This window comes from Equus przewalskii, chromosome 17 (assembly GCF_037783145.1).
Source record: "Equus przewalskii isolate Varuska chromosome 17, EquPr2, whole genome shotgun sequence".
Classification (NCBI taxonomy): domain Eukaryota; kingdom Metazoa; phylum Chordata; class Mammalia; order Perissodactyla; family Equidae; genus Equus; species Equus przewalskii.
Window position 1 is genome coordinate 66,279,703 of NC_091847.1, and position 14,494 is coordinate 66,294,196.

General features: G+C 41.1%; 1 protein-coding gene across 2 annotated transcripts in view; it reads right to left on the reverse strand.

Moving 5' to 3' along the window:
* HIBCH (3-hydroxyisobutyryl-CoA hydrolase) overlaps positions 1-7,603 on the reverse strand; it is a 98,967-nt gene extending 91,364 nt beyond the window's left edge. For both annotated transcript variants that reach the window (XM_008516520.2, XM_008516521.2), the window contains exons 1-2: positions 7,337-7,603; positions 809-851 (exon numbers count right to left, since the gene is read on the reverse strand). In XM_008516520.2, coding sequence (XP_008514742.1) covers positions 809-851; positions 7,337-7,371 — 78 coding nt within the window. In that variant the 5' untranslated portion in view covers positions 7,372-7,603. The remainder of the gene's footprint in view (positions 1-808; positions 852-7,336) is intronic.
* Positions 7,604-14,494: the final 6,891 nt, after the last annotated feature.

Genomic DNA, 14,494 nt, shown 5'->3' on the forward strand with positions numbered 1-14,494 from the left:
ATTTCTACCTTGCAATGTGATAAACTAAGGACATCTAAGCTTTGTAAGGGTACTATTAGTACAATTGTAGCTAACATGTATAAAATGATTATTATATACCAAGCACTATGCTACATTTTTTTAATGTATTATCTTATTTATTATGCATAAGCACTCTAAGGTGGATGCTGTTATCCCCATTTTTATATATATCAAAAAGGAGGCTGAGAGAGGTCAAGTAATATGCCCAGGATTAAGTAGTGTACCCATTATTAAACCCAGCCATTCTGATTTGAAGATCTATGCTCTTATCCATAACCTTATGCCACCTCCCACAAGTTATGTGTGTCAAGTCCTGACACTATAAAATTGGGAACAATGAACCAAGGTCAACAAAACATGCCAGTACTTCTACTTCCCTAGCAATGACATTTTAAGTTACACATCATAATCTAATAATGCCAGCAAAACAAAGTCCCAAACAAAGCATTTGTATTAAAGAAATCTCAGAGCTATAACCAAAGTTTGATTTCTAAAGACATTCACAACTATTTACATAAGGGAAAAACTGGAAACCAAGTAAATATCTAACAATATAGTAATATTTTAAAAACTGTCATCTACACAAAACCATCACACAGCCAATAAAAATAATTAAATAATACTTATGACATGGAAAAATAGTCATGACAGAAGTTACAAAAAGAGCAGGCTACAAAACAATAAACACAGTACAACAAACACAATAAACAACAAACACAAAACAATCAACAAAAACTTCTAAATTTGTTGTTTTAAAAGTGTTGTTAGGCTAGGAATACAAACTTACCAAGTGTTGCAGTATGACATGAGTCCTTCTGAATGAATTAAACCTGAAACAAACGTAGAATACAATGAACACAATAACGTGGGTACTCATATCTCAATGTATAAATACTACATTCCCTTTTGCTTTAGCCTCTTCTAAATGATATTAGAAGTTAAAAAGAAAAAAATTTAAAAAGGTTTAACTCTCATTCATTGCTGGTAGGAACACAAAACAGTAGAGTCACTTTGAAAGACAGTTTGGCAGTTTCTTACAAAACTAAAACATACTCTGACCACATGATCCAGCAACTGCACTCCTTGGCATTTACTCAAATGAGCTGAAAATCTACATCCACAAAAAAACCTGCACATGAATGTTTATGGTGGCTTTATTCATATTAGCCAAAATGTGGAAGTAACCAAGAGGTCCTTCAATAGGTGAATAAACAAACTGTGGTACAGCTATAAAATGGCATATTCCTCAGCAATTAAAAAAAAAATCAGCTATCATTCCACAAAAAGGCATAGAGGAACCTTAAATGCATACTGCTAAGCGAAAGAAGCCAATCTGCAAAGGCTATACATTGTATGATTCCAACTACAGGACACTCTAAAAAAGGTAAAATTCTGGGGACAGTAAAAAGATCAGTGGTTGCCAGTGGTTTGGGGAAGGGACAGAGGGAAGAAAAGGTGGAGCACAAGAATATGCAGCGCCATGAAACTCGTCTGTATGACTGTAATGGTAGAGACATGTCATTATACAGTTGTCAACATTTTCTGCTCAATTTTTCTGTAAACTTAAAACTGCTCTAAAAAATAAAGTCCATTAATTAAAAAAAAAAGTATGATAAGGATGCAATAGGCATTCTCAGACACTGCTGTGAGATATGTAAATTGGTATTGCCTTTCCAGTAGGTAATCTGGAAACATAGATCCACACCTTTAAAATGATCATACCCTTATACCTAACAATTCCACAAGCATTTGTATTAAAGAAATCTCAGAGCTATGACCAAGGTTTGATTTATAAAGACATTCACAACTATTTACATAAGGGAAAAACTGGAAACCAAGTAAATATCTAACAATATGGTAATATTTTAAAGACTGTCATCTACACAAAACCACCACACAGCCAATAAAAATATTTAAATAATACTTATGACATGGAAAAATAGTCACGACAGAAGTTACCAAAAAAAAGCAGGCTACAAAACAATAAACACAATACACTTCTAAATTTGTTGTTTTAAAAGTGTTGTTAGGCTAGGAATACAAAGCTTAAGACACAACTTGGCAAAAGTTATCAGTAATAACAAAAGTCAGAATAGTGGAGGGTGGGGGAAGCAGAGGAGGAGTATAAGGAAACATGGAGTGTTAGAAACTCTCTATCCAGAGGAAGGTGAGAGGACTGTAGACACACGTAAAAGTTCACTAAGCTATAGACTTCAAACAGCACATTTAAGTACTTTATGCACATTGTAATTAAAGAAGTAAGTAAAAGAAACATAAGGGAGGGCAATGATTAGAAGGGGCAAGACCAGGGATTCTGGATGTTGGGACTACCTTGTTTCTTGATCCAGGTGCCAGTGAAACAGATATGTTCAATGTGTAAAAATTCATCAAATTGTATCTTTATAAAGGGCCTTTTAAAAATCTCCCAAAAGAAATCACTCTTGCCCTTGAGAAACTCAGAGAACAGTGAGAGCAAGGCATATCAAAACACTGTAGTTAGACTATACTGGGATGCATACTAAATAAGAAGAGAAATTTAAAGATGTATAAAGAGAGGTCAAAGCCGGAACAAGTAGCGGGAGCAGCCGATAAGGACTATGTACTTGTGTAGATACATATACTATCTGATGGAACTGATAAAGTGCCAATTTATTAACTTTTCAAGAATACTTTGAGACTTAGGGGCAATAGTTTAGCTAAGGCATGTTTTCAAAAGGCAATATGACCATTGTTACACTTGTAACCACATCTTAGATAACTGAATTTATAAAAAAAAAATTTGTAACCCAACTTATTTTTTAGAATTTATATGACTTCCCTTTCATATTACATTCAAATTGAATACTACTACAAAAAAGAGGGAAATCACTAATTTGCTGAAATCAGTCACACTTTTCATTCCTAGACTAGCATATTTTGAATTTGCCTTACCACAAGTGAAATATTCTTCTCCTAGCCCAGTAATTCCACAACTTGTTTGCTCATTAGAATCACCTGAGGGCTCTTGTGAGCATTCCAAAGCCCAGGTCACTACTGAGACCAATTAAAGCAAACTCTGGAGGTGGGGCACAGGGATTTCGACAGTTTTTAAACGGATTCCAAAGTGCAGACAAGCTGTCATCAAAATCACTACTTTGTAAAAAGAAAACTGAAGTGACAGATCCTAGCTTACCTAGGAATCTCTTCTAAACAGGAATTTCATATAGACTTTTAAGATGTGAACTATACTTACCCTGAAGCACCATTTCTGAAAAGTTTTTTCAACTTAACTCAATTTCACCTTTTTGGAACTTTTTTTAAGTATCAAAAAATGTAAGCATTAATTTCTTTAGATCCAGAATAACTTTGAATTCCTTAATGAGGCCAGTACCCAAATGCCAGTTTATGGTTAAAGACGGTGCTGCCAGACTGGCAACTCTTATAACAACAGTTTAAGTACTACGTACAGCATAAAGAATAAAAAGAGAGAAACACAGGCCTAGCTTCAAGTCCCAGTTTTATTAGTGGGAATTTTATCTCATTCAAAGAAAGTTAACCTAAACCTACCAAGTGCAAGTGTGAAGCACTATGCACGGCATTTATAGGTTACAAAAATCCCTGATTACTACAAAAAAAGAGAAAATAAACCTAAAGACAACAAAACTCCTTGCCACATTTCATATAATCATATTGCTTCTATTTGTTCCAATTCATACTCAGCTGTTATTTAAAATCTTATATTAACTTATATATCTCAAAGTATTTCAGTATTCAGTCCCCAAGTAATTCTGAATTCCTGCTCTTCTCTTTCCCTCCCATTGGCGTCAAAACTGCCATCTGGTGGAGGGGAAGAGAGCATGCACATCCCAGCTACTGCTAATTTACTAATTCACTTCATCACCTGAAGGCTCCTTTCCTTCAGGTCATGGTCAATTTGGCTGCTGGGAGCAGTTCTCAAAGTGTGTTTCCTGGACCAGCACCATGGGCACCCCCTGGGAACTTATCAGACATGGAAATTCTTGGCCCCGGGCTAGCCCGGTGGCTCAGCAGTTAAGTGCGCACGTTCCACTTTGGCAGCCCGGGGTTCACCGGTTCAGATCCCGGGTGCGGACTCAGCACCGCTCAGCAAACCATGCTGTGGCAGGTGTCCCACATATAAAATAGAGGAAGATGGGCAGGGATGTTAGCTCAGGGCCAGTCTTCCTCAGCAAAAAGAGGAGGACTGGCAGCAGATGTTAGCTCAGGGTTAATCTCAAAAAAAAAAAAAAGAAGAAGAAGAAGAAGAAATTCTTGGCCCCATCCCAGACCCAGTGAATCAGAAACTGTGGGGTAAGGCCCAGAAATCCATGTTTAACAAACTCTCCAGGTGATCTGATACAAGCTAAAGTTAAAAACAACTGTTCTAGAAGGAGGAGAAACTTATAATTTAGGAGATTTTTGCAATTATCCAATAAAACACACATGGGCTTACAAAATTAACTTGATAAAACTGTTTAAGAAGATGATATAATAAAAACAGTGCCTAATGAAGATTATTACAGCAGATGCAGGCAAAGTAAAAAGTGAATAAAGCAGAAAATCAAGGCCAAACAATTCAGGTATGAACTGACAAACAGCAGCTGTGGAAACAGAATGATTTATCAAGTTATTATGAAGTAAAAACCCAATGGAAAAGAAAAGAATTATGTCAAAAATGACTCCAGGATTTCAAGCCAGGATAGCCAGCAGAATATAGGTACTGAAAAGGTTGGGAAGGAAACTACCTGGTTTGTAGAATGAATGAATTCAATTTTGAATTTCTTGAGTTTATACTGCCATGAGTAGAAATATTCAACAGCAAGTAGAGAAGAGAGAATGGAGCTTGAAAGAAAAGTTAGGACACGTCAGGAAGTCACATGCAGAGATACTCACTGAGGCATAAGAACCTCTCAGCTCTCTAAGAGGAATAATTGAAAAAGATGCAGTTGAAAACTAGTGACCTAAAGGCTACCTGGGTCTATAAATGTGTTTTGCTTAGTCAGCAGTGCTTTAAAACTGCAAACATTTAAAAATCGAGATTTCAACTAAAAGTGCAGTTTTCCAGCTTTTCCAGAAAAATTGGTCATTGTGGAAACCCTGGGTCTACATTCTCTAATGGCAACAATTCCTGGGGCCGAGAAGCTGCCTCATTTAGGGCATTCTCTGTAGCTCACTAGGCCCCCAGGAGTCCCCACTGCTGCCATCTAGCGAGTATCACTCAATTGCCTCTGCTTTTGGGTTTGTGACTCCCAGCACAGAAAAAAGAAAAACCAGAAAATCAAATATTAACCCTTCAGACACAACTAGATAGAAGTAAAAGAAAAAGAGGCAGCCCCCAAGAAGCAAGAACCAAAATAATGTAGTTCGCCAGAGTAGAGAGCAGATGGAAAAAGGAATGAGCACTATTAACAACTCAAAGATCAGCCTCTTAAAGAGGCTTCCTGACCCCATCTTCCTTCCTAAATCTGGCTCTCTCATAATTGTACTTTTCCTTTGAGACACTTATCAGAATTGGCAACAAAGTATTACTTTTGCTTAAATATTTGTTTCATGTCTGCTCTCCTTTCAGACTTGACCGCCTCCATAAGAAACAATAAGAACAACAAGTCGTCCAGGTTGGCTACAGGATAACAGAAGTGCCTAGAACAGCACGGCCCAGAAGCTAGAACATAACAGTAAGTATTGTTGAATTCATGAAGTAAATTGGAGCCAAATCTTTGAAAGCCAGGCTGGAACGTTTTTATTTAATTCCCTAGGTAGGGGGGCACCTCTAAGAGATTCTGAGCAGAGGACTGGCAGGCACTGAAGTAAACGTCAACAAGATTAATCTGGCAGTCAGGTGCAGAACCTATGCCAAGAGGGAAGAGGTAAGTCCACCCCGAAAAATGAACAAAATGAACAAACGCTAACTTTGAGAAGACTGCTAAAATTCAAATGAGTAGGAAGAGATAAGGATTTAGAAATCTAGAAGGATAGCGCCAAGAAGCTGAAAGTGCTGATGAGGAGTAAGGGTTGCATTTATGTGCAAATTTATATTTGAGACGCAAATGAGACATTCAGGTGGTTGTGACTAGCACTAGAGCTCAGGATAAGTCAAAGTTAAACATACAAATTGGAGAGTTATCTTCAGAGAGAGGTGTTTTATTTGGGAACAGAAAAATGTCCAAGGGCTGAATTGGCACTAGAGCAAAAAGTAAGCAGTGGAGTGGTCGGAGAAAAGCAAGACAATGCCAGAAAAGCCAAGGAAGGCCGAAGTTCAAGAGGGACTACCCAACCATGTCAACCACAGCACAGAACCCTTATTTCCTCGCAGAAACACTCTCTGTGGCCCCCTGTTCCTTAATACACTTGTAGGCTAGGCTGTCGTAGACTGGACGACCTTGATCTCAGGCCTCCGCTTTGCTAGGGTAGCAGCCACTCCACAGCTAGCCCTGAAAAAGGCATCTCTGATCAAAGCTTCCAAACTAGTCCAGGACTCACCTAACCAGTCGGCACCTTGAAATGTGGGGTGGAATAAAGCCATCCTGCACTCTGCGAATGACCGATTCTTTCCCAAGTCAGTTAACTTAAACATGTCTTCCAATTTCTTTCTGAAATAATTTGGTATCTGCTCACAATTTCAAAAAAGCAGCAGCAATGACTCAATGGACTGATTTTCTTGGTATTTACCAAGGCTCTCCGTGAGCTAAGGAACCCAGGAATTTAAGCTGTCGCGGAAATAAGGCGGTTCTCCCTTAAAGGGTCTCAGCTCTACCTGGTAACCTAAGGCGGCAGGCAGCAGGTGCGAGCCTGACGCAGCCCAGCGCCCTCAAACGACCGCGGCCAGATTTCCTCAGCTGAGCTCCAGCTGCATTGAGCAGCACTTTCAAAAGTTAAACACGATGTGTGCACGCTTACTCCAGCACGCCACGTTGCGTGTCCGCAACACTAGGCTGAAATGTCCGGACACCTGCAGGACGGCTGGAGCCATCCGATGGACCGGAACGGTAAAGCCGCCCCACCAGCGCAGGGGCAACACTGGCCACGCACAAAACACGCCACGAATTCCTCCACCTTGAAACCCTGCGTGTCCCCCAAACTATCCTCAACTTTGAAGAAAGAAATAGGGGTCAAGGCTGAGTAGGAGCGAGAGGGACAGAACACAAAGGTGGTGCTTCAAAGAGGTGGCCAGAAAGAGTAACGGCGAGACACCGAGGAAAGCCGGGGCTCGCGTCCAAGGGAGACTCGAAATTTCGAGGAGAGGCCGTCCCCACCCCGACGCTTTTCCACGTCGGCGAGCGCAGCTGACGGGCGCGCCCTCGGCCGCTCGCTCACTCACCTCGACAGGAGCCTCCACATCTCGCCCGACCGCATCACCAAAACACGAGACTAGAGCAGCCCGACACAGCCTACCCCAATGGCTCCGCGCACCTCACGTCGGACCCGCCCACCGCCGGCGTGCACCGCCGGACACAGATGCTGAGTCCTCCAGGGGGCCAGAGCGGCCCACGGCGGGATTTTTCTGCGGCGCGGCGCTGAGGGGCGGGGCGAGAACCACTGGCTGAAGAAATGGGTTGAGGACGGGGGAAGGGAGACGGGACGGGGCGGGGCGGAGCCTGGGCCGCGGGGCGGGGGCGGGGGCGGGGCCGGGGCGGGGCCGGGGCGGGGCCGGGGCCGGACAGAAGGCGCCAGCAGAGAGCAGAGTCGGGCCGGCTGGGCCGAAAGACTTGGCTCTCTAGTGGGGCCGCTGGGGAAAAGACGTAGTGGTCTAGGCTTGGCCTGCTTAATTTGACTAGCAGGGATTGACCCGAAAGACTTCTACGGAATTTTAATTAAAAATGTAAACCTAGTATTCTTCTCTTTGAGAATCAAACAGGTGAAATATACTTGATAACGGGAGGACATCGATGTGCTTTATTCCTAACCCAACACAGCAGAACTCCTTTCACATTAAGACTGAGCTATGTCCAGTTTTTTGGAAAAGTCATAACTTCTCCATTCTTCCTCAGTGATGGACAAGAATTGTCTCATTAAGAGGTGCTATTACGTCTCACCAACTAAACTAAAAACTACTGTTATCAGTGAAAGCATAATTACATTCAGCAAGTAGCTAATGCTTAAACAAATCAAGATTTAACCTATCCACTAGGATACACTGTTGATTCAGAAGAATGTTCCTCTGCATCCAGATACACCCAGATGTCCAGCAGCAAACATTTCTTCACCACTAAAGTATTGACACGCTTATCAGAAAGAAGGAATTCAGTGAGGAATTTTGAAAAGAAAGAAGTTAAAGGGGTTAGTCTTAGTTCCTTGACATTTAAGAAGATATTGTCAAGTTTTTGATCAAAAGTTACTCTTCCTACCTAGGTCACATATAATCACCAAATACCCACTGAACAGGTGACAAACGAAGCGTCACAGAAGGAACTCCTGATCTGTAAAGCAGTTTTGCTTTTCTGGTTTTTGGATTTTTTGTAATTTATACTAGGAACTGTAAGGGGCTAGAAATATCAGAAGAAAAAAAGAGTAAATGATTCTGCCTTTGTGAATTTTATATTTCACAATAAGATACTATCTTTATCTCTAACAAGTGACTGGAAATGCCTCCTTGGATAAGATGGTCAGGAAAGGCCTTTCTGGGCCAGTAATATACAAGTGATAACCTGAATAAAGTAAATAAGATGATTGAGCCAGTCCTAGCCTGTGGTCTGGTGGATAAGACAGCCATGCATAACGATATATTATTCTCTCTAGGTAATTACTGTGACAGAATGTTAAATTGAAAGTTTTGACTGAAGTGTCAAGATATGATAAATATCAGATATCAAATGAGTTGTGAGATGGATCAAAATGCAATTTTTATTTATTTTTTTTTAAAGATTGGCACCTAGGCTAACAACTGTTGCCAATCTTCTTTTTTTTTTTTTAAGGATTGGCACCTGGGCTAACAACTGTTACCAATCTTTTTTCTTTTTTTTTTTCTGCTTTATTTCCCAACCCCCCTCCCCCCCACCCACCCCATACATAGTACATAGTTGTATATCTTAGTTGCAGGTCCTTCTAGTTGGGGGATGCGGGATGCCGCCGCAACGTGGCCTGACGAGCAGTGCCATGTCCGCGCCCAGGATCTGAACCCTGGGCCACCGCAGTGGAGCGCGCGCGAACTTAACTACTCGGCCATGGAGCCGGCCCCCAAAATGCAATTTTCAAGGAAAATACATATTAAGTTTCCTAAGTCCTTAAACCTCTGACTCATTTCAAGGATGGAGAAATTTTGAAATGTTATAAAAATGATTTTAGGAAAAGCAATTTCATACAATATTGTGCAGATTCTAGCTAAGAACTTTGGAGAAAGTATCACAAGTTGGGCTTTGAAGGATACGTAGGTTTTTTGCAAATTCAGTTTTTAAATGGCTATGGGACATCGCTATTTGACATCACCATCTGACATTGCCAGCATGTCTCATTCAGTGTGCACAATAAATGAACAAATCATCTGACCCAGCATATGTTATTGGAAAGAGCTTGGTCCAAGACTCAAATCTTCTCTGTCCCTCTAGCTTCATGTGCTTACAACATGTGTCACACAAGGTCTCATGCTTAGACGTGCCCTGCTTTTGCTTTAATACTCTGCTCTTAATTTTTGAATAAGAGGCCCTGCGTTTTCATTTTGTACTAGGCCCTGCAAATTGTATAGCTGGTCCTGTCTGCCCCTAGCACACTGCTAGTTTCATGAGCTTGGGCAAATTATGTAACACAAGACCTTTTTCAAATGTGTTTATATCATTTTGGACTGAGAATTCTAGGTGCGGACAATCCAAAGAATGGGAAAAATTTTTGCAGATGATATTTTTGATAAGGAGCTTGTATCTGGAATACATAAAGAACTATTAGAACTCAATAATAAAAAAAGATGAATAGCCCAGTTCAAAAACTGGCAACTGGGGCAGGCCTGGTGGCAGTGGTTTAGTGTGCATGTTCTGCTTTGGTGGCCTGGGGTTCGCCAGTTCGGATCCTGGGTGCGGACATGGCACCACTTGGCAAACCATGCTGTGGCAGGCGTCCCACATATAAAGTGGAGGAAGATGGGTACGGATGTTAGCTCAGGGCCAGTCTTCCTCAGCAAAAAGAAGAGGATTGGCAGCAGATGTTAGCTCAGGGCTAATCTTCCTCAAAAAAAAAAATTGGCAACTGATCTGAATACACAGTTCTCCAAAGATATACAAATGATGAATAATCATATGAAAAGTTGCTCAACATGATTAGCCATCAGGGAAGTGTAAATCAAATATGTAATGAGATATGACTTTACACCCACTGGGATGGCTATAATCAGAAAGATAGATAATAATAAGTGTTGGTGAAGATTTGGAGAAATTGGAATCCTCATACACTACGGGTGGGAATGTAAAATGGGTGGCCATTTCAGAAAAAAGTCTGGCAGTCCCTCAAATGGTTAAACACAGAGTTACCATAAGACCTAGCAGTTTCACTCCTAGATAGATAGCCAAGAGAAATGAAAACATATTCCACACAAATGTCTACAGCAGTATTATTCATAATAGCCAAAAAGTGGAAATAACACAAGTGTCTGTCAGCTGATGGATTTTTTTTAAAGTGGCACATCCATACAATGAAATATTATTTGGCAATAAAAAGAAATGAACTACTGATACATAATAGAACATGGGTAAACTCTGAAAACTCTACGCTAAGTGAAAGAAGGCAGTCACAAAAGACCACATATTGTATGATTCTATTAATATGAGTGTCTAGAATAAGCAAATGTGTAGAGATAGAAAGTAGACTAGGGGTGACCTATGGTTCCGGAGAGGTGGTGGGACAATTGGAGGGTGACAGCTAAAGTGTATGGGGTTTTTTTCTGGAGTAATAAAAATATTCTAAAATGTATGGTGGTGTTGGTTGTACTATACTAAAAGCCATTGAGTTGCATACTTTAAATGGGTGAATTATATCTTAATTCAAAAAATAGGAATTCTGGTTGCTCCACATCCTCATTACCGTTTTGCATTGTCAGTCTTTAACTTTAGCCTGCTGTTGTGTATGCAGTGTTATCTCATTGTGGTTTTAATTCGCATTTCCCTGGTGTCTAACGATATTGAACACTTTTTCATATACTTATTATCTTCTTTTCTAAAGTAACTGTTCAATTCTCTTGCCCATTTTTAAATTGGGTTATCTTTTTTTTTAATTGGTTGATGTAGTCATTATCTATTGCTGTTACAAGTTACCCCAAAATGTAGCAACTTAAAACAACAAACATTTATCACTTCTCACAGATTCTGAGGCATAGGAATCAGGGGGAGATTTAGCTGAGTAGTCCTGGTTAACAGTCTCTCCTGAGGTTGCAGTCAAGGGCTGGCTGGTACTGCAGTCATCTGAATGCAGGAGGACCCACTTCCAAACTCACTCCCAGGCTGTTGGCAGGCTTCAGTTCCTCACCACTTGGGCCTCTCTCTGGGGCTGCTCACATGTAGCAGCTGGCCTCCTCCAGACCCAGTGTTCCAAGAGGGAGAACCACCAAGAGAGAAGCCGTAGTATTTTTTGTAACCCAATCTTGGAAGTGACATACCATCACTACTGCCTTATTCTACTGGTCACACAGACCACTCCTGGTACAGTGTGGGAGCAGACTACACTAGGGTGTGAGTACTAGGAGGCAAGGATCATTGAGGGCTGTTTGGAGACTGTCTACCACTCTTGAATTTTTTTTCTTCTCTCTTTGCCAATCAGTTATCAAAACATACCAAGTATTTCTTTGAAACATCTCTCAGATTTGCCCTCTGCTCTTAACACCCCACTGCTACCATTCTAGTATCCACATGTAAGCCATTCCAGATCTAACTTCTCTCTTCTCCCACAACCATCACACTCTCCATTTCACTCTGCATTTTACTGACAACAAATCTTTCTAAAATACCACTTTTGACTTATTATTCAGCTGCTAAATAATCTCACAATTGTCCATAGCTGTGTTGTCCAATATTAGACACATGTGGTTATTGAGGCCTTGAAATGCGGCTAGTGCAACTGAGGAACTGATTTTTTTTTAATTTAAATTTAACAGCTGAAGCAATGTAAAATAATTTATATATTGAGCATGTGTTAAAATGATAATATTTTGGATATATTGGGTTAGGGAAAATATATTATTGCAATTAACTTCATCTGTTTCTTTTTTTTTTCAATGTGACTATAGAAAATTTTAAATTACATAGGTGGCATTATTATTGAACAGTAGTGGTCTATAACACTGAGTTCATCTGAGTGACTTTTGAGGCAAAAGAAACAGGATACCACCTTAGCTGCCCAACCGTATTTCTCATTATCTGCTCTCATTACTGTCACACATCTCACCTAGATGTCCCTGAACACATAATGTTGATTTTCTGCCTCTGTGCCTTGGCTCACTGGATTCCTCATACCGGAAAAGCCGTTCTTTCACCCTCTTCTAAAATTTCTCGTTCCCGAAGGCCTACCTTAGGTCTTCTCTTCCTGCAATAGTCTCTTACTCTAACCTGTACTTGGCTCTCCTTTCCTGAATTTAAATAATACTTCTAATCAGTATCATAGTTCATCACTCACTTTTTGCTTAATTGTTTGTTGAATTCTAGTTTTCTCTCTCAAACAAGCTGTACATTCCTTGAGGCTAGGAACTGCGTCATATATGTTGTCCGAATCTTTCAGAAACCTAGGGCTGGGAACACGATAAGCCGGCATACAAATTTGATATACTAGTTAATTAATTAAGAAAGAGATTTTGCATACAAATAACCCTGTGTATTTTAATCAGTGTGAACTTGGCATTAGTATGGAAAAATAAGATTGCAAAATTTATTTCTCAAAATACAGATGCTCCCTGGATTATGCACACACAACGTGTGAAAGATTATCCAGAGGTCCACAAAGGGCTAAATGGCAGGGAAGTGACCCCCTCCTACTTTCCCTTCTTGGAAATCAATGATTTGTAATCAATGAAGGGCTCTGGAGAGTCTGCCAAAATGTCACCACTGTCAGGTTGAGGCCCCTTATTGCACCCAACTTCCCCACCCCCTTTTCCCCAGGTTCCGTGACGAATCAGGGATCTCTGCCAATGCTAGGAGCAAGATGCTTACTCCGACTGTCCCAGTAGCCCACTTTTGGAAGAACTTCTGGAGTTGTGCCTTTTCTTAACTTTAACTGGCCTGGGGCTGTGCTACCTGTGGTCAGCTCTACCCTGCTTCCTTGCTCGTGGGTTGGGTTGGAAGTCTTAAGTCTCACCCCTCCTCTCCTTTCTTTCACACATCTTGGTAGGGTGCTGAAACTGGCTCATTTCACCTTCTTTTCACACCTAAGTTGACTAAAATTTTGTGAAGTGGGAAGAGCATTCTGACGTCAATGTTCTTCTTTGCCAAAGCCCCACTGCAAGATCCTGGCCTACAATGATCTCATTGGTCTCCACCTCAAGGCTGTGAATGTGGTGGTCTCAGTGTACCCCTCTGGCCAGAGCTAAATGCAGGATGCACAGAACTTAGACCACCTACACAAAGTTCCAGGTGTCTTCCCAAACAAAAGAAACTGGGTCATACAACTGGAGGCCAAGACAAAAGGCATCATTTGACTATTACTAACAAGAAGTGCAGAAAAAAGACCTTGATCCAATGACTCCAGAAGCTAATGTTAATCTCAACTTATGGATTCCAAAAGGGTATCAACACCCTTTCTTATATGGAACAAGGTGGGCAGTATCAGATACTGTGGGGCCTATGACTCAACAGCACTTCTCTTAAGGCATTTACCATTTTTGCCCTTGTATTATAGTCACAGACAAGTGGCCTTATGGACCCCAAGGTTTTGGAGATGCCCCAGATTGAGTAATGAAATCTGAATCCTTTCCCTTCCCTCATGCTCAATACACAAAGCAAGTTAAATAAGCCTTCTACAAGTGAGTAGCCACAGTATGGCTGTATGATTGTTAAGATATTGAAAACTCAATTAGTAAATACCCACCGTGCACTGTCAGCCAACCCAGTCACCCTTGCCCCAAGGAGCCCCAGGTGGGCGCTCTTGGGGAAATCAACCCAGTGCCTGCCAGCCAGCTGGCCACAGCTGTCTACACTAGACCGTATCCCCATGTGTTCACAGTGGGCCATGTCCTTTTTAGGAAAATAGTACCTCTGGCAATAGAGATTGCATACGAGAAGGCATCTGCCTGGTGGCTATCAGGCTGCTCCTCCCTTGGCTGGGACTGCCTGCTGCAGGCTGGCATGCCTAGAGTTGCCCTCACAGCACTGTGGTGTACCACAGCTGTTCAATATTTTGAGTTTTACCCTTACCCTTTTGTATGCTTCTGCTAATCATTGTGTGCAACTCAGCAAACAGGACTGGACCTTCTTCGTTATAGCAGAGTTACTGAAAGGATCACATAGACCAAAGTTGGATCTGAAAAATCTTAGAGGTTGAGCCACATCTGGGTGCCTTTTCTTCGCTATCT